The sequence below is a fragment of the Corvus hawaiiensis genome, chromosome 24, assembly GCF_020740725.1.
Source record: "Corvus hawaiiensis isolate bCorHaw1 chromosome 24, bCorHaw1.pri.cur, whole genome shotgun sequence".
NCBI classification, from domain to species: domain Eukaryota; kingdom Metazoa; phylum Chordata; class Aves; order Passeriformes; family Corvidae; genus Corvus; species Corvus hawaiiensis.
This window is the reverse complement of record NC_063236.1, coordinates 6,534,550-6,558,565: the sequence shown is the minus strand read 5'-3', so window position 1 is coordinate 6,558,565 and position 24,016 is coordinate 6,534,550. Positions and strand designations below refer to the sequence as shown.

At 57.6% G+C, this 24,016-nt stretch overlaps 1 protein-coding gene across 1 annotated transcript; it reads right to left on the bottom strand.

The window, feature by feature from the left end:
- Positions 1 to 1,369: 1,369 nt before the first annotated feature.
- SLC6A17 (solute carrier family 6 member 17) lies at positions 1,370 to 23,616 on the bottom strand. Its single transcript, XM_048328000.1, has 12 exons — positions 23,124 to 23,616; positions 15,622 to 16,028; positions 12,217 to 12,374; positions 11,823 to 11,949; positions 11,035 to 11,216; positions 9,838 to 9,948; positions 8,610 to 8,851; positions 7,788 to 7,980; positions 7,249 to 7,441; positions 6,899 to 7,058; positions 6,238 to 6,400; positions 1,370 to 5,812 (listed from the first exon to the last, which is right to left on the bottom strand). Exons 2-12 carry the CDS (start codon positions 15,905 to 15,907, stop codon positions 5,444 to 5,446), a joined length of 2,184 nt encoding a protein of 727 aa, XP_048183957.1. The 5' UTR covers positions 15,908 to 16,028; positions 23,124 to 23,616; the 3' UTR covers positions 1,370 to 5,443.
- Between the last annotated feature and the right edge of the window lie 400 nt (positions 23,617 to 24,016).

The following is a 24,016-nucleotide window of genomic DNA, read 5'->3' as shown; positions in this document are numbered from 1 at the left end:
CGGCAGAGGCTGCTGTAGCAGCTCCACCTCGTGTCCGTACCCGCCTCGTGCCCGCAGCCCGGTCCAGAGATGTTTGGAGATGGGACGCCCAAAACCCACCCCCACATCCGACAGCAACATCCTTCACCTCCCACCAGGCTCTGAAACCTCCCTCCCTCGCTGTCACGGGAAATTCAATATTTATGCGGTTTTTAAAATAGAAAGTGTTTGGCTTAAATTCCACATTTGGGCCCATTTCTGTGTCTTTATTCCAGCCCCCAAGGGCCAGAATCACCCTTTCCAATTTGTTTCTCTCTCCTGTTTTCAGAAAGCCCCTGGCACCAGGATTTTCTGGCCCCTGCAGACCCTCTCTCAGCCCCTGGGAGTGCAGGATGGGCTGAGTTCGGTGGGTTCAGCACTGCAGTGACACCACACGTGGCTCCAGTCCAGCACTGGGCCTTACCCTGAGCTGGGATCTCCATCCCTGCTCCCACAGAACCGGCCTGTGCTGGGGTCAGAGCTGCCCTCCGTGTCCCCTTGTCCTGCTCATCACTCCTGGGGGGCGTTTTCCCACAGAGCTGGACCCTGGATGTCCTCTGGGACACAGATACCCCTGTGCCACCTCCTTCCCCTCCCCGGGCAGTGCTGCTCCTCCAGCCATGTCCGACGCTCGCCCCAGTCCTGCACCAACCTCTCCAGATGGTGCCCAAAAGACCTTCCCTGCTTCCCCAGGGCTGTCACTGTTCAGTTCACGGCCGTGGCAGTGTCCCCGTGGCATCCCTGGTGCCAGGGATCTCATCTGGATCTATCTCTCCTGATTTCTTTCCCCCTTTCCTCAGGCTCCTGAAGGAGCCCTGGAGAAGCCAAAGAAGCTACCAGAGATGGGAGAGAAGGGAAGAGGCAGCCCTGCTCCCCAGCTAACCTCAGCTAATTCCCAGCAGCTGAAATCATCTGGGATTGCTGGAAACCCTTGGGCCTTCTCCAGGAAGGGTCTCCAGACTCGCAGGGCTCCCAGCACTCAGGATAAGCCACCAGCGCTGTTATCAGGGCACTGTGCAGAGGAGCAGGCGCTGCACCTTACCAGTCCCTGTGCCCTGGAAAGCCAATGTGTACTGGTTAAACTGGCCCAGGATGGGAAACAACCTCCACGAGGCTCCTGAAGCACCTACAGACAGCTCGCTCCGAGCAAGGCCCTTGCAGCGGCTGATGCTGGGTGGAGGCAGGGATGAGGGGACACTGCAGGACAATAGTGGGGACAGCACAGGGAAGGACAGACCTCAACTCCCGCGGGCCCCTTGCTTTGTGTCTCTGCCACCCTAAACCTCAGAGAGACCCCAAAGCCCACCCAAGAAAGGAAACAGAGGCACAGAAGAGACTCGGTGAGGAGAGATTTGGTAAGAAGAGACTTTTAATCAGACTCCGATACAGCTCTTACAGGGTTTCTCCCGATGGCCGAGGAGCCCGGGCGGCGCAGCCCGGCCGCGCCCGGCACACGAGGGAACTACTGCGGCTACGAGGGGACACGGGACGCGTCACTAGGAGGTCTGTGCTTTACCTGTACAGGAGGGTTTCGCCAGTGTTGTGCTTGTCCCAGGGGAAGCAGCCGCATCCTGCGTGTTCCCATGGCTGTGCCATGTCCCTCCCGGCCACCAAGGCCACCCGGCGCCGCTCCTGCCGGCGAGAGCCACGCTCGGGAGAGGCGGGGGCCATTAGAAGGCAGTGGGAGTTGCTCCTGGGAGGTGCTGGGGCTTAATGTGACCTGTCGGGGTCTGGGTGGGAGCTGAGAGGTGAGGAAGGGGCTGTTTTGGAGGGGTTGAGGGGAAGGAGCCCTGGGACACCTGGGGACCCGGCTCCTGTCCTGCCTTGACCTCTGCTTTGTACCGGGGTCAAGGTCCAGCCCCTGCAGCAGAGTCCTGGGGAACGGAGCATCCCAACTCCAGCCCTACAGGCTGGACCTGCAGCTCCAGCACCACAGGGTGTGCCCCTCCTGCAACCTCCTTTCTGCCCTCTCCAGACCCACTGAACACCCTCCCCCCAGAGAGGGGACAGGGTTTGGACCTCCCCCGACCTACCCAGCACCTGCTCGTCTCGCAGCCAGGGGCACCACACTGCTCTGAGCAGCAGGATCTGGGCTGGGAACCCATCGAGGAGCTGATGTGGGGGACAGGGATATCGGCAGCGGTTCCCCGCTCTTTGCCCCACTGCCTGAAGGAAAACTGAAAAGTGCCTGTGCTCACAACTAGCAGCTATTCCCTGTGCCTCTGTGCAGAAAAAGAGGAAAAGAAGTGATTTCTAGGGCTAAAAGCCACTGGGGGTCGGCCTCATCCACAGCCTGGGACCCCGAGAAGGTGTGTGGAGGGAGAACCTGCCCCGGCGAGCGGGAGAAACCCCCACGCAGGCTCCAAAAGTGAGCGAGTACAGCCAGAAGTGAATCCTAAAGCCACCCACGCACACGGACACGCGCACACCCCACGCACGGCATCTACGGACGAACACGCGCACGCTCCCACGGCGACAACACGGATCTCCTAAAACCTAACACACACACACTCCCCCCAACACCCCGTGTCTAACACCGAGCAAATGCCACGACAAAGTACAGTATTTCCACAGATAAAAGTAAAGGTGTCGTCCCTCCTCCTCCTCCTCCTCCTCCTCCTCCTCCTCCTCCCTGCTGGGTCCCCAGGGCAGCTGGACACCCTGGGGCTGGGGGGGAGAAGGGGACGTGCACCCACCACGCACAAGAAATAAAAAGGTAAAAATATGCCCTGCTATAGAATGAGAATTGATCTGTACAGCACTGGGAATGAAAATAGGTCATGGGCCACTTTGGAATACGATTTGTCATTTAACAGCATTTACAGTGACATTTACAGAATAAATATACAATAGAAATAGAGAATCTCTAGGTTATTATTCCGTCTCCTCTCTCTGTATATATTTTATATATATATATATATATATATATATATAATATAGCTTCTTTTACCTTCTTATTGACTTTGCCTCTCATTGATGATGCGAGGAGAAGAGAGGAAAGCGAGTGCCTCCCTGGCTGGTTTGGGAACGGGGGTGGGAGAGACCGAGGGCCGGATCCTTCCCCCCAGGGTTCGAGGAGCATCGTGCCATGGGAGCACATGGGACTGAGCGTTTTGGCTGTGGGAGGTGTCCTGCTCCGTTAACTCCATGGGAGCTACGGTGGGAATCTGGTCCCTGGGCTCGGGGGCATGGGGAGGTGATGCTGGGCAAGGGTTTGACTCATCCTCTGTTCTGCTGGTCAGGTGAGGATGGACCCAGTGAGAAATGGGATGGGACGTGTTGCCTAATGATGGGGAAATGCCACTGGATTTGGGCTGCTCCCTTCCAGAGATTCCATGGGGACATTTCTGCATCTCTCTTGCATGGGCAGAGGAAGGAGAAAGACGCGGGAGGGGATGAGCAAGGGGGAACTGCTGGAGGAGCATGGCTGATCCTGACTTGCAGATCTGGTGCCCCTTGGAACCATCACTGAGCTGCTTTGGTTCAGTCCATTCCTCCATTTTCCCCCCAGAAAAATGGTTAATGAAGGACTGGAGCTAATTGTCCAGGAAGAGTCTCCAGGTGACCAGCCAAGCCCATGGAGAAGACTGTGAATAAAGGATCACACCCACAAGAGATGTCACTGTGGGAACCTCCTGGCCCCAGGGATGCTGAGAATCAGGGGTGTGGTGAATAGACCAGCTGCTTTCTGCCTTCAGTTCCAACCAAAAGGAGAATCAAGGTGAAAGAAAAGCAATCGACAGGAAAGTGGAGGAGAGAAGGACTCGTGAACCAGCACCCACAAACGCGGCCTTCAGAGCGGCCCGAAAGATCTTCATGCACAACCTGAGCCCAGCAGGACCCAGGCTGAGGTGCTCCCCCAGCCTTTGGAGGCGACAGAGGGGAGAGAGTGTGCAAGGAGGCGGCTGCTTCCCCGTCCCCAAGGAAAAGGGGGATGATGCCAGGTTATCCCAGTACCCTTGGCAGAGTGCTTGGTTACGTGTAGGATTCAGGGAAACGACCCTCAGTCCCGGTCGGAAAGACCCAAAGCTGGGAGATCCCACCCTTTCCTAAACAGCCTGGGGAGAAACAACATAAGGTCACATCAATGTGAGCCCCCAAAAGCAAGGATGGGCACGAGAGAGGCCCCTGGACTCTCCCAAGGGCTCCCCAGCCTGGATCAAGAGCTACTGGGGACCTGGCACCTGGCACTGGCTCCCAAGAGCTGCTGCTCCTTGGGTGCCTGTGGTCCCCAGGAGCTGGTCACCCCCACCCAAAGGCTGGTGAGCTCCTGTGGGGTGTGACAGGAGGCAATGCCAAACCCCTGGCTTGGATGGGACACGAGGAGAAATGAGGAGGCACGTCCAGAGAGAATCACTGCGCAGCTCAGCGGGGCAAGGGAGGGCGGTCAGGGGGTGGTTTCCTGAGAGCTAAACCAGGAGTGTGGTAGGACTGGATGTCCCACAGCTCCTCTGCTTGTCCTTCGGGGACATCTAAAGAGAGGAGTGAGAGGAGATGATCACCGTGCCAGGGATTTTGGATCAGCAGAGCATCCCACACGTCAGGAGTAATTCCAGGAGAGCGCTCGTGACCCCCAGCACGCTCACCCCGTCCAGACCACACACAGGCTCACACATCCAAACCACTGTCACTTCAGGGGTCCTCCTGCCACTCAGCACGATCGCCACCAGCCCACGGAGCATCCCAGCCGGTCCATCCCATGGCTGTGACATCTCCATGCCCCCAAGCAACTCCCAGCCACCATCCCTATGCTGGTGGCAATAAAGATTCCAGGGATGCCCCATGCCCTCTCTTACCCACCCCAATATCTCAGCTGGCCCCACACTGCTCCCTGCCAACCCTGGCCAGAATTTGGGGGGTTATTTGGGTGTGTCCACAGCTATAAAAACCTACAGGAGATACAACAACAACAACAACGATGGTGACAACAACAGCACCTTTTTGTGCTATGAACATCGATGGTTAATTGTGCTCGTTGGAATAAGGCCATGACTCCTCCCGGCTAAAGGACAACAGACAGGGAGGGAAGAGCACTGGGTGACAGGAGGAAGTATGATTGGCTTCCCACCTGCTGCCAGGTCCTTGTTCCAACCATCAGCTGCTTAGAAAAGAGAGATTCTTTGCTTCAGATTTGAGCTGCATGAGAACAACTCTTGGAAAGGTATTGCAGCGCCTCTTACTCCTCCTCCCTTCCCCGGAGATGAGTCCAGGGGTCCTGCCTTTCCACCGAGGGTTGTCAGAGGAGTCCTGCCCCTCCTGCAATCCCTTCTTCCCGACGTCATCTCAGAAATGGCTGCTTTGCTTACGGTTTTAAGAGGGGTTTCTTCTTCATCTTCCTTAGTAATTAATTTTCCTGTTGCCTGGACAGCCAGGATCCACTCCCCAGTGCCCTCCTCTCCCGGTGGGGGTGGTTGGCAGGCAACCATCACAGTTCAGACTCAGGGGTGCTGGCCAGGAGGTACCCGCTCCCGTATCGTCCGTTGGGAGCACTGCTCATTTCCATGGGGGAGTTGCTCCCGGGGCCCAGGTAGGAGCGGTGTGTGGGCATGGGGGACGGGGTCTCGCTGGGCACTTTGCTCAGGATGAAGCGGGTCTCATCGTTGTCTTCCAGGTTGGAGATGTCCTTCATCATCCGCCCCTTCTTGTAGGTGACAGAGAGAGCGTTGGAGCCATCCGACACGAGGTGGAACTGCCGGAGGATGAAGACCAGAGGCAGAGGGAGGGATGCCAGGATGATCAGGGAGATGAGGATGGCCATGGCCCAAGTTGGGTAGAACAGGAACTTTTCAGCAGCCTGGAAGAGACAGATATTAACGTCACGGGGTTGTTGCAGCAGAGGTGATGCCCACCAGGTACAACGTCTCCAAAGCACCAGACAGCTCCTGCTGCCTCCTGCCAGACTCCATCCTCAGGGACACCACATGAAGGTGGGCTCAGGTGGAGGGAAAGGATCCTCACACAGGATGCTGAGCACAGCGTGGAGCTGTGGGAGCCAACCAAAATTAACACAAACTTCAGCCCATGGGCAGAGCTGGCTGGAGACATCTGGGCAGCGTGAACAAACCTGACCGCTCCCAGGGCAGGAGCAGGGTGGGAATGTCACCCAGCAGGAGAGGAAGGAGGAATGAGCGGAGCTGGCATGAACAGAGCAGTCTGTGGCTCTGAGCTGCCCCTGCTCCACTGGGACGTGGGTGGGGAAGGGGAGGGAGCTGCGCTCACCTCCTCTCTGATCCATGCGCTGTATCCTGGCGGGCTGACTCCCAGCTGGATGATGCTGGCGGTCATGAGCACGGCCATGCAGATGGGAGACACGTACTTCCAGGCGTAGTAGTAGAACTGGTAGGGCCGGAAACCCAGCATTTCTGTCAGCTCCTGCATGAACCTGCCAAGGAGAGACATGGAATCGTGATATCCCCCGCCTTCGAGTGAGAAACAACCTCCCAGGAGCCCCGCTGATGCTCAAGGTAGAGCCTGAAGAAGAACTCAGCTGAGCATCTCAGCGTCCCTCAAGCCTGAAGAACTTGTGGAAAACTCCTCAGGACAAGACCATTTGAGCGTTACCCAGAGCTGCCTTCGCTCTGGACAACTTCTGAACGAGACACACAGAGGGGAACAGCATCCACTTGCAGAAGGACCTGGAAACCTCAGAAAGAAGGGTCATCACAAGTAACTGAGCATCACAACCAACAGGAGATACCCACGAGACAGACCCGCTCCTGGGGCTGGGTTACACCAGGGCAGGGCAGGAGGATCAAAGTGAACCAAATTCCTGCCCTTGGAGCATTTTCTCCTGGAGAGAAAGCCATGTGGAAAAGAGCTGGAAGGGGTTTTCAGTCAGGAGTTACAGCACAGTTATTCCTTTTGCACAGAAATTCCTTACTTCTTGGTGCCGTAAATCCAGGCCACAGCGATGTTCTCCAGGATGACCACGACGGTGAGCGGCAACGTGGCCGAGTAATCGTCAAACATGGTGACAAAGTAATTTCCAGAACGCTGCACAAAGATCAGCCCCACCACGAAGGCGAAGATGCAGCAACCGACTGTGGGGAGCAAACGGGCCTGGTCAGCAGAGCCCCCTGAGGGACACCAAGACCTCCACAAAGTCCATTCCCTGCATTAGCAGGGCCCAGTTCACCCCCCACTATGTCCACACTCTTCTGGAGTGACTCCTCAAGGCAACGGGGACCCCCCCACCCCTTCCCAAGGAGGTTGCAGGAGAAGGGACCTCACCTGTGAACACTTCCTTCCGCACCTTGAAGGTGTCGATGATGGGCGTGGTGATGCCTGACATGGTCCCGATCATGCTCCCCAAGCCCAGGTTGATCAGCATCAAGAAGAACATGACGGACCAAAAGGGCGAGGCTGGGAAGTGGGTCATGGCTTCTGTGAAGGCGATGAAGGCCAGCCCAGTCCCTTGCACCGACTGTTGAGGTGGGGAGAGAACCAAAAGATGAGAAGAAACTTGTCAGGACACAGACTTCAAGCCCCTGATGTCTCAGGTCTCCCTCACCAAATCCTCTTCAAGGAAGGAAAATCCCAGTCTGGTACTGGTGATGAACTGGTGATGACCCTGCTAGACTTGTACTGGACAGAACTTCTCCCACCCCAGGAGGACCCCTGTGTGCTGGGTAAAACCACAGAGACTTGGATTCCCCATGCCTGGAGGGTCTCTAAAAGTTGTTTTTCCAGATCCATGTGCTCAGGATTGACACAGGAAGAGGCAATGGGGCGGGGGACCTGCTGGTCCTACCGGGAGTGCCACCAGGTACCTTGTTGAGTTCGTCCTCCAGCAGGCAGGCATCCAGGCCCAGCTCTTTGAAGTGCCCCTCCTTCACCGTCATGATCACCCGGTACATCTCGTTGTAGTCTTTGGCGGTGAGGTGGGAGAAGTTCACGTGGGGTGGGATGAGGTCGTGGCTCAGCACGTTGGTGTTCAGGTAGCCCAAGATCTTCTCAGCGTTCCTAAGGGAGAGCAGAACCTCTCAGGTGATGCAGGGCACCTGAGACACATTGGATGCACGCTCAATCCGCAGACTGAGAGCCCGTCTTGGGGCTGGACTTTAGGTTGGAGGAGCTGAATGTCCAACTGTAGGTGCTAAAAAAGCTAGCAGAGAAATTTTCCAGCTTTTTACAGCCTCCTATGAAAGTCTCCATTCTCACACAAACTAGCTGAGGAACGGGTTGCTATTCTGTAAACTATTTTGCAGGTGCAGGTTGTTGTGGAATACTGTGGCTATTGTTTTGGTTCATTGAGAATAATATTCTGAGAATGGGAACTATTCCTTTCAGCCAACCACTTTGGTGGGTGGTTGACTGATGGGCCAATCATCATTTCTCTATTGTGAACCAAGTTAAATAAACGAGTTTGTAATTCATTAAATAATCCCATTTTATCCTGGACTTGAATTCTGTGTCGTTCCTTTCGCCATTCTCAGTACAACAGCGACATCCAACTCCCTCAGCTACAGCGGGACATCTCTGGAAATCCAGGTCTCAACCATCAGGAACTTGGGTCCACCAAAACCCAGGATCATCCAGCTCCAGACCCACCACAACCAGCAAAAACAAAACAGAGAAAAAGCAAATCTTACTCCACCACACATTTCTCATTCATGATGTTGGCCTTGAAGCCCAGCACAGCAAACACAACCAGGGTGGCCAGCACAGACGTGAAGAAGTTGATGAAGGAGACAAGGGTGGCATCGAAGTGGCAGTTGTTGTCCTGCTTGTTGTAGCTGGAGAAGGCAATGACCCCCCCGAAACCCAGGCCCAAGGCGAAGAAAACCTGTGTGGCTGCTTCACGCCACACCTGGGGGTCCAGCATCTTGTCCAGCTTGGAAGGAAGACAGAAGAAGAAGTCAGGTGGCCTGGTGGCCCCACAACCCATCCCAAAGCTCCATCAAAAGGCTGCTGTGCCTCTGGGCTGAGTTGGTTTTGGGGCAGCTGGGGGTGCTTTGATGGGGCAGTGGAAGGAAATGATCCCTAAGGCCCCTCCCAGCCCAAACCATTCCGTGGTTCCATGATCTGCCATGGTCAGGTCTGGCTTTACCCAGCACTCACGGGTCCTTCTTGTCGTTCCCACAGAGGGAGAAACTGAGGCACAGAGAGGTCAGGACAAGGTTTGACCTGACCACATCCCTGTCTACTCCACCTGCCCCAGAGCCCACACTGGGGGCTCCATGTCCCTGTCCCCCCAGCCCAGGGAACCACCCCATGCCCAGCGATGGGTCTCCATCCTCCACGGCCTTCTCCTGCTTCCAGAGCACCTGGAGCATGGAAATCCAACATCCTGGCGGGGGGGTTGTTCTAACTCCTGATACCCCCCCCAACCACATTCCCCCTCTCCTGGGAGCCAGAGCTGCAGCCTGGAGGCCTCCCAGCGTTGTTCGTCAAGGGACCTTAATTAATATCTTCTAACAGCCTCGCCAGACGAGCTGATTCATCTACATCTCTGCTTAATTAATTAATTAGCTGGTTAATTAATAAGTGCATACCACCAGCAGAGGTTTTGCTGCCAGACAGCATCTTTCCATTAGATCTTTATATATCCCCTCGGGCACCTCTGTGCCCCCCACCCTGGTGGCTGGGCAGCTGAGGATGGTGAGTTTGTGAGGCTCTTGGCTGTCCTGGCCACACCCTGAATTTTGGGAGCCACTCCACATCCTGATGATCTATCAGGAATCCCCAGATTTGGGGCTGGCACTCTGATTTTTGGGGTGGGGAGGAAAATAAGGGGAATAATAAGAGAATAAGGGAAAATAGGGCGTGATCAGCCAGGTGGGGAACCTGCTTGGAGTCTGCTGGGCTTGGAACTCTCACCTTGGGCGTGAACATGTGCATGATCCCATCCACTGCCCCACGCAGCAGCAGTCCCCGCACCAGGAAGCAAACGAGCACCACGTATGGGAAGAGGGAGCTGAAGTACATCACCTGGAGCAAGAGGGGTGAACACAGGCACAGCCTCAATTCTTGCCCCCCTGGGCTCAGCCACCCTCCCACCCAACCTACGGACAGCTCAGAGTGCGGAGAAGGGAGCATTTCCCTCCCCAGGATGGGGTTAGCTCCCCAGGAATAAACTGTGATGCCCCTCGGATCAGGATGGTGGCTGGACAGTGGCCAGGCAGAAAGGGACCTGCGGGTACTGACTGGCAGCAGGCTGGACATGAGGCAGCAGAGTGCCCACATGGCCAAGAAGGCCAATGGCACCTGGTCTGGATCAGCAGGACCACTGGTGAGGCCTCACCTCGAGTGCTGTGTCCAGTTCTGGGTCCCACAATTTAGGAAAGATGTTGAGATGCTGGAGCTCGTCCAGAGAAGGACAACAGGGCTGGGGAAGGGTGTGGAACCCAGGTCCTGTGAGGAGCGGCTGAGGGAGCTGGGGGGGCTCAGCCTGGAGAAAAGGAGGCTCAGGGGGGACCTCATCCCTCTCTACAACTCCCTGACAGGAGGGTGCAGCCAGGTGAAGGTTGGGCTTTGCTCCCAGCGACAGAACAAGAGGACACAGCCTTGAGCTGCACCAGGGGAGGTTTAGGCTGGACATTAGGAAGAAGTTCTTCACAAAAAGAGTGATTGGGCATTGGAAGGGGCTGCCCAGGGAGGTGGTGGCATCACCATCGCTGGAGGTGTTTGAGGAAAGGCTGGATGTGGCACTCAGTGCCATGGCCTGGGTGACAGGGTGGTGTTAGGTCACAGGTTGGACTCGATGACCTCAAAGGTCTTTTCCAGCCTAATTGATTCTGTGACTCTGTGAAGTGCTGGAGCTCAGGTGGATTCTCTGCCCTGGTGTGGCTGAGCCTTGGCTGCACGTGTCAGCTGAGCTAAAGCTCTTCCCTACACCCTCTTTTGATCTTATTCTGGATCCCTCCAGAGGTGAGCCCAGCTATGGAGTGGGTGTGAGCATCCCAGGGGACACAGCATTCCACTGGTACCCCAGACTGGGGCAGGACAGTGTGGTCCAGGCAGGTTCCTGCTTCCAAGACAGAGCCCGGCCAGGCTCAGGTGGCCACCAATACCCACCTTCCCTGAGGACTGGATGCCTTTGATCATGGCCAGGCCAACAAGGCTCCAGGCCACCAGCAGACACAGGGTCATCTTCCAGTTCAGCCCCCCGCTCTCAGAGATGGAGTTGGAGATGTCCAGGGTCTCCCGGTACCAGAAGTAGGTGGTGGCTGAGCTCCTCTCGCATTCAGTCTCCACAACTGCAACAGAGCAGAGGCAGGAGGGCGTGAGGGGGAGAGTCACCCCCACCTCTGGAAACTGAGGGGCAGAAATTAATGGGGTTCATTCTTAGCAGGGAAAAGAAGAGACAGGACAGAAAAACACTGCCAGGTGAAAATGAGATGTTAAATACTGGGAGAGACAGTTTCATTTGCTATAAAAGCTCTCAGAGAGTCCCAGGTTGATGCTCAGGTGTTATTAAACACCATTAGCTCCATCCATGTCTCAGTCAGGCAGCCATGGAGCAGCCTCTGCCTGCCTCTCGCTGCCTCCCTCCATGGTCCTGGGTCAGATCTTGGCCTCAAGCACTGAGGCAGCCTGAAAATCCCATCAGTGGGGACTCTGGATTCCCAAACTGGCATTGAATCCCATCAGTGGGGAGAGAGCGCATGGGAGACACCCAACCCAAGGGAAAGCTCTCCATATGGTCAGGGCAGCTGGGCCAGAGAGGATCCAGGGCCCCAGGAGACACCTCCACCTCCTGTGGCCCCACCTTCTGTTGGGGGTGGTGATGTGTGTCCCACAGTGTCCCACAGCCCCCCTTCCCTGGGAACTGCTCCTCCCAGCCGAGCTTCCCCGTCCCTCACCGGCCACCGAGCCGTTCTTCACGATGGGGCACTCGCTCCAGGGCAGGGGGTACTGGAAGGACTTGAAGAAGTAAAAGATGCTCCAGCCGATGATGACATTGTAGTAGAGACCAACAAAGAAACAGACCTTGGGGGGGAGGAAGGAGGAGGACACGGCATCAAACCCCAGGGCAGTGGCACCGTCCCCGGCACCCCTCATGCCACGCAGGGAGCGGAGGGAAGCGAGGCTGCTGCGATCAGGGGATGGGCCCATTCCCAAACCAGCCCTAGAGTCGTGAGTGGAGCTGGACAAACACCTCTTGGCCTCTCAACCCCCCCCCATGGGGCTCCTCGAGGTTTGCCTCATCCCACACACCCCGAGGTGGGGCTGGAGGGGTGCCCTGGGCGCACTCACGAGGCAGCTGGCGTAGCCGATGCCTCCCAGGCGGGGACAGATGTAATTCCAGACGCCGATGCTGCCCCGGCGGATCCGCTGCCCCACTGCCAGCTCCAGGAAGAACAGGGGCAGCCCGATGATGATGAGCAGGACCAGGTATGGGACCAGGTATGCACCTGGAAGGGGACAGAAAGGTCATCATAGATCTCCCTGCTCCGGTGCAGCCAAGGACAGATGGACGGGGGTGGACAAGCAGGGCAGAGCTGGGACAGGCTCAAGTTGTGCCAGGGGAGGCTTAGGTTGCATATTCGGACAAATTTCTTCATGGAAAGGATGGTCAGGCACTGGCACAGGCTGTCCAGGGCAGCAGTGGAGTCCCCCTCCCTGCAAGGATTTAAAATCTGTGTGGATGTGCCACTTGGGGACATGGGCTAGAGGTGGCCTTGTGCTGGGTTAATGGTTGGACTCGATGGTCTTAGAGGGCTTTTCTAACCTAAATTTTCCGTGGTTTTCCCCTGATTTTGTGATCCAGGAATGCAGATCAGAGCTTGGCCAGAGGAGAAGCTGTGGAGAGGAGCAAACACGTGTGTGGAAGGGAAGGGTGCAGCCTCCCCTGCCAGTGTGAGTCGTGTGGGATAGACCCCAAGGCCCCCAAAGACTCCCTGAATCCACACAGACAAATCTCCCTGTGCAAGGAGACACCTCCATAGGCCAACGCATGGGGACACGGCCACATTCCCGGCCACCTCGGACACACGGGAGCCCTCCCGGTCCCCCAGGCACAGCCGAGCCCCCTGTCCCCACACATCCCCCTGGACATCCCACATTCCCAGCAGCAGCACCACCATGCCGTGTGCCACCCTGCACGGTCTGAGGGGTAGAAACGACTCAGGTTAAAAGCTCGGTTAGTGCCTGTCTGGTTGCTGAGGCTGGAGAGGAGGCGGTGGCTCCCGAAGCACAGCCGGTGACCGTAAAGGATGCGATGAGCCACGCCGCAGCGCCCGGCTGAGCAATGACTCCAGCCTCCTGCCAGGAGCTGAGGAATGGGCTCGGGAGCATGTGCCTGGCTCCTGCAGGGCAGCAGACGGTCCAAAGACAGCCGAAATTCCTGCCTGGATTGACACCCCGGGGACAGCCGCCACTCCCCGGCCCCGGGCAGGAGGTGGGGCAGGGAGTGCTGCTCCAAGCTGGGACTCTGCAAAGCGGATCAGCGCCAGCAGTGGTTGGGGATGGTGTGTTAAAAATGCCGGTAGGGAGAGAAATTGAGGTGCAGCAGCCCAGGGTGATCGGGAGGGTAAAAGGAGAGGCAGAGAGCAGAGCTGGAGCTCAGGGAAATTCGGGAAGGACCACGAGCATCCCATCTCTGCAACGCTCTCCTGGGTATCTCCACCTGCAGATAGGTGCAGACGAGACAGATGGACAGATTCAGATGCAAATTTGTCCAGTGTTGGAGATTTTCTTCCTGTGATGTCTGGAAAGGTGGGCAGCAGCCTTGGGCAGCGCTGCCAGCCCATGCTGGCTCCCGGCACTTCGAGTCCTGGGAATTTGGCTCCAGCCCATCCTGCTCCCAGCACGCAGCCGTTCTCCCCCGCAGACACCTGCTCGGGGAGCAGGAGAGAAAGCAGCCACCGCCACCACATCCTGGAGCTGCTCAGAGCGACCAGGAATGGTCTGTCCACCCCTCCCAAGCTCCTGTATCCGCAGCAGCCTCACGGCCTGCAGGGAATCCCTGCCAAGGGGGTTTGACATGGCAGGAGGAAAAGGCAGAGAATTGCTGTCTGCCCCATGGGACACACAGATGGTGCCACTTGGGCAGAAGAAATACCACTGCAAAGCTCAGCAAGCCGCTGCTCAGAGTTCCCAGCTCTGTGCCTCAGTTTCCCCATCCATGGAATTGTGGCGATGGTTGGGGCAGCTTGTAAGGCCTTTTATTTCAAGTCCTGCTGCAGAAAGATGTTCTATCGCAGCAAGGAGCTCCTAAAAGCAGCTGCTTGCCCCATTCCCTGCCCAGCTCGGTGCCCCTGGATCCCATCACAGGATGGGTCAAACCCACCGCTCATCTCCTCTGCTGCTGCAGTGTCAGGGCTGTGCTGCCTCAGTTCCCATCCCCATTCCACACCCCATCCGGGCTTGTGTCTAAAACCACTTCTTTAATGCTCCCCAAACACAGACAGCAAGTTCAGCCCCAGGTTTGAGGGATACACCAGGACGAATCCCAGCCCAGGAACACCGGTTGCACCTCCTGTCACCCAGCACCTGCACAGCTGGGGCCAGAGCCCCCCGGATACGCAGGACAGCAGACAGCTCAGTGTAAGATGAGGGATTTTCATTGCACTAATTAGGGTTAATTACTGATTGCTGTGCCCGTGGGGAAACGGAGGCACAGCTGGGTTAAGTCCTTATAGAGCAGGAGGATGCTGGTTCTCTGGCCTCTGGGCCTGAGCTGGTTCTAAATCTCATTTACTGAGGAAAACTTGCTTGGAAGTCAGAGGCCAGGTGTGGACAGCTGTGCAATGAAGCCAGGGGGGCTGTACCAACCTCTCCCAGCCCTGAATTTGGGGCGAACACACCATGCTGAGCTGAGCTGTGCCAGCACCGAGCCGAGCCTGGAGCCAAACCAAGGCACTGGGAGGTGCTGGGGTGCAGGAGCCAGGCACAGCCGCCTCCATCCCAGGCGGGAAGGGAAGGGAATGGGGGTGAGCAGCCCCGGGGGGGGAGTGCTGACTGCACAGGTCTCTGTTTGGCAGAATGACTCATCCTGACGATGACACCGGAGATGTTTTAATTATTGAGAGCGCTGCAGGTTCGGCGAAGGATGCAGCACTGGGAACAGGAGAGCTCAGGGGGGCCCTGGGCTGGGCCTGGCTCCCTCCAACACGGCTGGGAAGGGACTGGGTTTGGGTTAATGATGAGGAACCCACTCTGCTGTCAGTGTCACGGAGGGTGGTGGGTCTCAGCACAGCTGGGAAAGACCTGGCCCTCTTGGAAGCCTGAGGAGGAGGCGTGGGGTGGGATGAGAGAAGGGGCTGTCTGGAAGGAGGATTTGGGAAGGGGATGGAACCACAAAATGTGGCTTCAGGACCCAAGGAAATGGAGGGACTGTCTCTTCCCTCTTGGGCCCTGATTTCCAAATAGTCCCTACAAGAATCAGGGCTTGCAGCCAGAAATCCTGGCTCCCAACCTGGCAGGTGGACAACCTTTAGGAAGAGGCCGTCCTGGAGATTCCCACATCTCAGCACAGCTTCTGGCAGCCCTTTCACCCCCTCAGAGCCCAAACAACACACTTTAGAGCACAAATAACCCATTTTAGAGCCCAAATTACCCCTGTCCTGTGCCGGCATCCACACCCCAACATGCAGCGAGGCAGGATTGGGTCACACCCCCTTCTCCAAGGGCTGATCCCACCTCTGCCCCATCTCTCACCTCCTCCGTTCTTCTGGCAGAGGTAGGGGAAGCGCCAGACGTTTCCCAGCCCCACGGAGTAGCCAATTTGCGCCAGGATGTACTGCAGCTTGCTGTTCCACGCCGGCCGGTTCTCCGCGTCCAGGTCCTCATCTCCCTCCTTCTGCTTGTCCCAGGTCTCCCCCGTCACGTTAAGGACGCTGCGTTTGTAGTCCACGGGCTCCTGGTGGGCCAGCAGGTCGGCCACCGACTCGGTGACATGCTCGCTGCTGTGCTCCCGCTGCGTCACCTTGCTGTTCTTCGGCATCGGGACGGCTCCAGGCGGCCCCGGGGGCAGGATGGGAGGAGGGAAGAGGATGAATGTCCCACAGGGAGCAGCACGGGTGTGAGCTACAGCTCGGGCCTCACCTCCTCTTCATCAGCAGGACCTGGGTGGGGAAGGGGTCAGCTGGGGTCAGTTGGTTTTGTCTCATCCCCAGGTGTCCTGGTGGGACCGGCAGCACCAGGTGAGAAGAGTGCCCGTCCCCCCATGTCCTGGGGACCTGAACCTGAACCTGGAGGGTCCCCTTCTCCAGGAATGATGGGCCAGGAGCAACGTTCTGGTTGAGAATTACAGAATCCCAGGATGGTTTGGGTGGGAAGGGACCTTAAAGCTCATCCAACCCCACCCCTGCCATGGGCAGGAACACCTCCCACTGTCCCCAGTTGCTCCAAGCCCCGTCCAACCTGGCCTTGGACACTGCCAGGGATGGGGCAGCCACAGCTTCTCTTATTCATGGGGAAGAGGCCCCTGGGTCCCAGAGAGAGGAATTTCCCTGGGCTCCAGGGGACAGTGACACCTCTTGTCCCCTCTAATGCCTCCAGAGCAGCAGCTGAACCTCACAAGGCCTGACACCACGTTCAGTCCTCGCTGAGGCTCTGCCCTCCCTGCCCTGCTCCTTCCCCTCCTCACCATCAGCACAGCCCAGGCTTCGCTCCACGACAGCTTGGAAGCGCTCAGGGGGCAGTGACAAATTCCCAGGCTGTCTCTGCATCCCAGGAAGTTATCAGGAGTGACTTAAAAGCCTTGGAGCCCGACGCTAAATCTCCCCAGGCAGCTTCACGACAGGTAACGGCTGCAAAACAGCAGCAGCCAAGGCAGAGCCATCAATCCCGGCCCCTTCCCTTCCCCAGCCTTCAGCGAGGGTCAGGAGGAGTGATCCTGCACAGAAGCACCTCAGGAGGTGCCCACAGCCCAGCCCAGCCCTGCAGATCTCACCCAGCCTCAAAAATCTTGGGGACATCGTGGAAATCTGCTCCACTGGGCTGGGGATCCCCAAACTGGGAGAGCACCATGTCCCTCCTCTCCGTACTGGGAGAACTGGGGTCACATGGGCAGCTCCTGCCCTAGACTGGACTGTGGTGCTACATCAGCAGGGGGGAAAACACAGAAATCCCATAATAAATCCCTTATCTCAGAAAAGCAACCCTCGGGAAGAGCTGCGCTTCCCTCTTCCCTGTCCTCTGCATCCCAGGGGACACCCGGCTGCTGGCTGGGCCATGGCAGAGCGATGCTGCTGTGCTCAGAGACCTGTCCCACCCCAGCTGGGCAGCAGCACCATGTCCCCCCCACCCTGAGGGCTTTTCCAGAGCCATTCCCAGCTCTTCTTTCCTTTGGACATTTTTGATCTAATTCAGCCCCCAGTCCCAACCCTTTCCAGGGCAGAGGGTTCAGCCCAGGCAGCAAAGCTCATCCCCATCTCATGCACGGGGCTCCAGCCCAGGAGCAAAGCACCGAGAGCAGGAAACCTCCCCCTCCACCCATCCTCCCCTCGGTGTTTTTTCACCCCTGAAGGAAGTTCCCCCTTTGCCAGGCCCTGTTCCTATAAGAAAAAAATCTATTTTCAACTGTCGGCTGCATCCGTTGCCAGGCAACCACCTCGGTTCCACATCTTCCCTGGATCCGGCTCCTCCGGAGAAGCCGTTGGAGTTATCCTTTCAAGCCCAGCCGGCGATGTTTCATTTCCTAACGAGGGCTCATTCACATAAACCGCTCAATCACCGGCACGCGGCTGCCCGGGGCTGGAGCATCCTCAAGCCGGGATGGGGACGGGCACAGAGCGTGGGAAGGGCCTCATCCAGCAGCCAGGGAAGCACAGGATTTCCATCAGGTTTGGGTCAGGCTCTGCGTGGATTTGTGCAGAGCTGGGTGAACACCCACGGGTTGTTTGCTGCTCCCTGCCTGCTCAGCAGCTCCTTCGGAGCGAGGGAGACTCAGAGCGCCAGGAGCACTCGGCCTTGGGGCTAAAGCATCTCTTAGGATTCGGGATAGAGCCGAGAAGATCCAGGATGTGCTGGCCAAGCTCACAGAGTTCAGTGCCCCAAACAGCTCTCCTGGGACACCTCAACCCCTCGGAGGTGCCCAGCTCCAGGGAAGGTGGTGCTGAGCCAGGCCAGCACCGTGGTGTCGGGACAGACCCCACAACATCCCTCTGGATCTCAGCCTCTTCCTCTCCTCAGTTTAGGTCCCCTCTGCGTTATTCTGAGGAGCTGAGAGGTACCAGGACCCACATCCTGGAGCAGCAGGGTCCTTCCAGCACCTACAAAGCCCTCTCAGAGCCTTGGAGGACACTCCAACATTCCCAAAGGATTTGGGGAATCAGCTGGGGTGCTTGGCTGCTTTAACAGGGTGGGGAAGGCCTCTCTGAACATTGGGACGAGGGTGAAGGACAGAGGTACGAGTCTCCCTGCCCCCAGGAGTTGCTCCCAGACTAAACCAGAGGGGAAAATCGTAGCAGAGATCCAAATCTTGGTCCTGGAATGGCTCTGGCCCAGTGTCCCCATGGCTGCTTTGGGGAGTTCTTGCCATCTCCCAATGGCTCAGCCCCAGCCTGGGCATGGTGGTGGTGCCTGGCAGAGATCCAGGCCCGAAGGAAGGGAGGATCATCCCCAGCAGCGATGCCATGAGCACAGCCAGCCCTCGCCATCCCCATCCCTGCTGGGGCTGTGGGATGAGCCCGGCCAGAACCCGCACGGAGCCACCAACCCCTGCAGCACAGGGACACGATCCAGGGAACACGGGGTCAGCAGGGCTCCTCCCATTAATTTCCCCAGCCTCTTGCATCAGCCCCAAGGTCTGCACCCTCAAATCAAAAAGCACAGTCCAAATCCATCTGAGAAAGGTATTTCCGCAAATTCCTTTGGTTGAAAGGGGAATTTAATCAAAAATTCATCTGCCAAAAATAACAACCACCCTGTGAGAAAGACAAGGCAGATCAGCTGACAACCAGGAGCTTTCCGGGCTGGAGAGAGATAGAAAACCCTGTCACTGACAGATGGAGATTCAGCTTGTTTACTTAGTCCCCATGACCTTTATTTTCTTAAATGTGCATTTTTTCTCTCTCTTTAGAAGATAGATTAGGGTCTTTCAGAGCCCAGGGCTTGCAAGAACCTCACTCGTGCTGCCGGACCAGGGCTGCCTTTGCACCCACAGCTTTGCCCAGGTAAAAACCAGTGCTGGTGCCACCCACCCAGAGAGGGAACACGGCTTTTCCCACAGCAGGAGCAGGGAAAGGACCAGTTTGAGCAGTGGTCAGTACTGGTGTCTCCAAACAGGCGTCACGAGGGGAGACACTGGGGGAGCATGGCTGGGCTGTCCCTGGGGGTAACTCACCTCCTCCTGCTCCGTGTCCCTGGCTGTGTCCTTGAGCAGGATTCCCACTTCCACAGTCCCAGGGGATACCTTCAGATTTAACTCCTCACAAAGCAGCTGCCGTTCCCTGAGCCCTGGGCTGAGTCCAGGGCTCCTGCTCGCCCAGAGTGACAGTCCCCCGCCCATGTCCTCCTCTCCAGGTGACACAGGGTGGCCTCAAGCTCCACATCCCTTTGGACTGGCATGGGAACCACCACTGCAGTGCATCCAAGGCACATGGAATGGGTTTGCCATGGGACAAACTGGGTTCAACCCACCAGGGAAAGGGCAGGGATGGAGAAGCTCCTGCTCCAGGGTTAAACCCTGCCCAGAGGCTCCCATCAATCCCAAAAGCATCCACGGGGAAGAAGCTGCTATTTGGGATGAGTGAAGACCCCCCCCAAATCCCCCAGCCCTGCCAGCAGCACCACAAAGGGGTCAGGGGAGGAGGGAGGCTCTGAGCCACGTGTCCTGCCTCAGCCCATCCTTGCTTTCTTGGGAAGCAATAAACGGGCTGGAAATGTGTCAGCAAAGCTTTCAGCTGGGCCTGGGAGCGCAGGGGAAGGCAGGGAGGAGATGGGGATTTACTGCAGAATCCAGGGAGAGCAGCCACCGGCAGCAAATGTGCTCTGGGTCCAAAGGGTGTGGCGAGGGGGAATTTCTCCTCTCTGTGTCCAAATTCTACATTTATCCCTTGTTTGGGTCCAGAAAGGGGAAACTGAGGCAGGAAAAGCCACAAGATGAGATTGGGTGAATTAAAAATTAGCGTTTCAACCCCTGGGGACTCTCTGCTGGTCCCTCCCTGCCCCACCATTACCATTTCTCCCCCCTCAGCTTCCACACAAATCCCCCACAGCTCCTAAAGGAGAGGAGAAAGATGTTCCTGGTGCAGCATCCAGCTCCCCAGGCCCGGGAAGGTCCAGCTCGCCCCGTCAAGGTCACGGAGCAGGGAAGGGAGGGAGGAGTGGGGACAGAGGAACTGAGGGATTTCAGGAGGTGGAAAATCTACTCTCAGCTTCATGCTCGGAGATCTGAGCATCAATTTGCAGCTCCTCATCCTCCCTGGCACACACAGAGCCAGGGGAATCTTGCACCCAGGGCCAAGCTCTTCGGTGCAGATGGGGACACTGGAACGGGGAGGAGAAGGGACAGATCCAAGGTCACCCCGGAAGCAGCAAACCCGGGAAGCAGAGGAGAAGGGAAGGACCATGAATCCCTCCCGTCGTCCCTCTGCGCTGCACAGCCAAGAGCCAAGGGAAGGAGACCTGGATGCACATCCCACTTCGAGCCCAAGTCGTGAGAAAAGCAGCTCCAGGCCCCTTCCTGCTGCTCCCTGAGGTCAGGAGAGCCTCTGTGGTGGGATGGGGACTGCCCTGGCAGAGCTGGTCCTTTGGGAAGCGTCCCGCTCTTCCAAGCCACAAGAAACCAAGGGCAGGACTCTCCCAGCAGCATCCAAACTTCTCTTCAAAGCCCCAAGAAGAGATTTTTGCCCAAGGCAGAGTTTTTTTGCAGCTCTGACCCACCCCTGCCCTGCTCCGAGGACCTTCCCATGGCCTCCGTCACACAAACCTCCCCTTTCCACCAGCCAAGGCTGGTCCGAGACACCTCCACCTTAAATCGGTTCCATCCCGGGGTCTGCTCCTCCCTGCTCGGCCTCCGGCTCCACAGGGAAGGGTTTTAGGGCTGCTCCCATTCTCCCCTCGTTAATACGAGCCCTGCTAATTAGCACCCAGCTCCCACCACCCTGCGGAAAGGACACGGGGTGACCCAGTGCCACCAGGTCTGTCCCCTCCTCACACCCACCCCTGGGGAGGCACAAACTTCGGATGGGGGCAGCGTGAGAAGATGGGAGAGCACGGGGGGCACCTGAGGGAAGCTCCCCAGGCCGCGGGCTGGCTGGGGCTGAGGGCAGCTCGGTGACACGCAGCCGGCATTTCCCTCGCAGGGGCCGGGGACGCTCCTCGTCCTTCCCGTGCAAACCGCGTCCCGCTTTAGCATCATGACACAGGAGCGCTGATGAATCAGAGCTGCCCCCGCTTCTGTCTTACACCCACCCCGGAGGCTTTCGCCAGCGCCCAGATGTTATAAATAACCCCCAATTCCTCCTCAGGAAAGCAGAGATGGGGCTACACCAGCCCGGAGGGGGCTGCTCTGCCCAGCCCGGGTGGGTGCCTGTCCCACCTCGGAGGTTTTCACACAGGCTGTGACATTACAGTGACTCCTGTCCCCGGTAGGTGCCAAGAAACCTCCGGAAGGGGCCGTTCTGCCCGTGGGTCACAAGAGGGACACGGGCGGAGGAGAAGCCTCGGCACTCGGGTTTGTCACGAAGCGTGTGAGCCCCTTGATTCATCAGCTCTGGCCTCCTTTCATGTCTCATTTAGTGGCACGAAAACACACGCAGCTGCAATAACGTGACACCAGAGCAAAGCCAACCATCATATGATTCCTCCAGGGCTCGGTTTGATTCGCCAGACGATCGTTTTCCACTCAGATCTCCGCGATCCGTCGTAACTCACCCACTCCAGCCAAAGGTTACTGACTGCACCCCAAACCAGCCAAGATTCATCCTAAAAAGCAGCAAACGGGTGGCATCCAAACCCCGCCGTAAGCGCTGCTTTTTCCTGGTGTAATTCATGAAGCTGCTGCCACGTTTGTAAACAAACAACTCCAAACACAGCCCGGACGGGGTAAAGGCAGGGCCTCTCTTCCCAAGGCGATGGTTTCGCCTGGACGTGCACAGGTCAGCATCTGACTTGGGGTAAATTTGATCCTCATGACTCCAGCTCTGGTGTAACTCCAGATTCCCTGCTCTGTGCAAGCCTGAAGTAGCAGTGGAGTCACTCCAGGTTTAAACTGAGCCCTTTTATTTTAGCAGAGCCACCTCCAATTCATCCCAGTGGACAGCTCAGACCCACATTTTATTTCCCTTGGAGCAGTCACACCCCCAGCCAGGTTCCTTGACCTAGTCCTGACACCTCTGGAGAAATATTCACAAGGAACTCTCCGCCCTGCCCAGAATAGCTCAGCTGCCGCGGTGCTCCAGGTTTTTTTCCTACCAAGACCAGAAATAGTTACATCAGCTCCTGATGGATTCAAACCCCAGGTGCTTCAGACACAAGGCGTGATCCAGGAAGCAGGATTTCACCTTCTGGGTCCTCTACAAAGAGCTGGGAGCAGATTTCTCAGCTGCTTTGAGCCCCACATTCCCGGGACAACGGAAATTTGGAGCTGGCCGAGATGCGAGCCCAAAAAACGCATCTTTGGGTACACCCAGCATGCACAGAGGGGGCCAAGGGCTCCCCACACCCAACACCGGGAATTTCACAAAACCACGACCCCAAGCCCCATTTTTCTACCTCAAACCCAACCATCCACACTCAGGGAGCAGCATGAAAATAAAAGAAGGGGCAACAACCCCCACCACTCCAGGGGCCGGGACTGAAATATTCATTGCAGCCGAATGCTTTCTCCTCTCCCAATGTTATTGTCAAGGTCAACCTGGAGGCTCCATTTCCACCCATCCTCAAACGGGATGAGCCCCCCACCAGCACGAGCCGGGCAGGCACCCAGTGCCACCCCCGGCGGTGACCCCCAGCCCCCTGGAGTGGCTTAAGCCGTCTGCTGTCTCTAAATGTCCCCCCTCCAGCCCTGGATGCCACCACCCTTAGGGCCACGCCTGATGCCTCCAGGCTGAGGTGTCTCCTCCATTAACCTCCTCAACCTGGCCCTGAGCATCTCCCCCCTCCCAAAGACCCCCCTGGGGAGGGGGCACCCGGAGCCGGCAGCCACCGGCGAGGCGGGGAGACCCCCGGCAGCGAGAGCCCGGAGCGGGGGTCGGGGGGAGCATCCTTACCTCGGCGCTGCGGCGGCTCCCTGGCAGGATGAAACCGACCCGATTCCAGGAGAAACTGGCCCGGTCCCGGAGGAAACGGCGCAAATTCCCGGTAGAAATCACCCAGGTTCCCCCCGCTCCGGTGAGGGGGGGGGAATGGCGAGTCCGGGCGGCGGCGGGGCCGGTGCGAGGCTGCCGGTGCAGCGGGGAGCCGGGCAAACGGGAGCGGCAGTGACCGGGAAAGGCGAGCGGTGACCGGGAGCGGCTCCGCACGGCGCTGCCGTGAAGCTCCGAGGTACCGGTGGCTCCGCTCCGGGTCCCCCCCCGCCTCGCCCCGCCACCGCCCGGTGGATGCGCGCTGGGCTCGCCCGGCCCCGCTCGCCTTCGCCGGAGGGAGGTAACTCCGCTCGGCTCCCGGGAAATACAGAAAGAAAGGAAAAGCGATTTAAAAAAAATAAATTAAGAAAAAAAAAAAAAAAAAATCAACGCGAAGGGCCACGCAGCCCCTGACGCAGGCTTGAGTCACCAGGGCTGCGCGTCAAAGCTGGGGTGCCGGGCCACCCCCCCTGCTCCGAGGGAGGCTCTTGCGTTCGAAGAAAAGTAGCATCGAGTCCTGACACGAGGCGTGGGTTCGGTTTTGCTGTGGAAAGAATAAAACCCCCTTTGAATGCCCCTAAAGAGCGGCCTCAGGGCTGCCCTCCCGGCAGCGCTTCCCCCAGGGAAGGGAGAGTTTGCGGGTTTGGTCACCCCTTTCCCCCGACACATTATCAGAGACGGTAGGATGGTTTGGGTTGGAAGGGACTTTGATGACCACCCAGTGCCACCCCCTGCCACGGGCAGGGACCTTCCACTATCCCAGGGTGCTCCAAGCCCCATCCAACCTGGCCTTGGACACCTCCAGGGACGGGGCAGCC

Excerpts from the sequence above, each read along its gene's own strand:
- SLC6A17 (XM_048328000.1), bottom strand. The coding sequence starts at position 15,907 with ATGCCGAAGAACAGCAAGGTGACGCAGCGGGAGCACAGCAGCGAGCAT. Across the intron at positions 8,852-9,837 it reads TGCACATGTTCACGCCCAAG|CTGGACAAGATGCTGGACCC; the intron begins GTGAGAGTTCCA and ends CTTCCTTCCAAG. Across the intron at positions 5,813-6,237 it reads GCGCATGGATCAGAGAGGAG|GCTGCTGAAAAGTTCCTGTT; the intron begins GTGAGCGCAGCT and ends TGTCTCTTCCAG.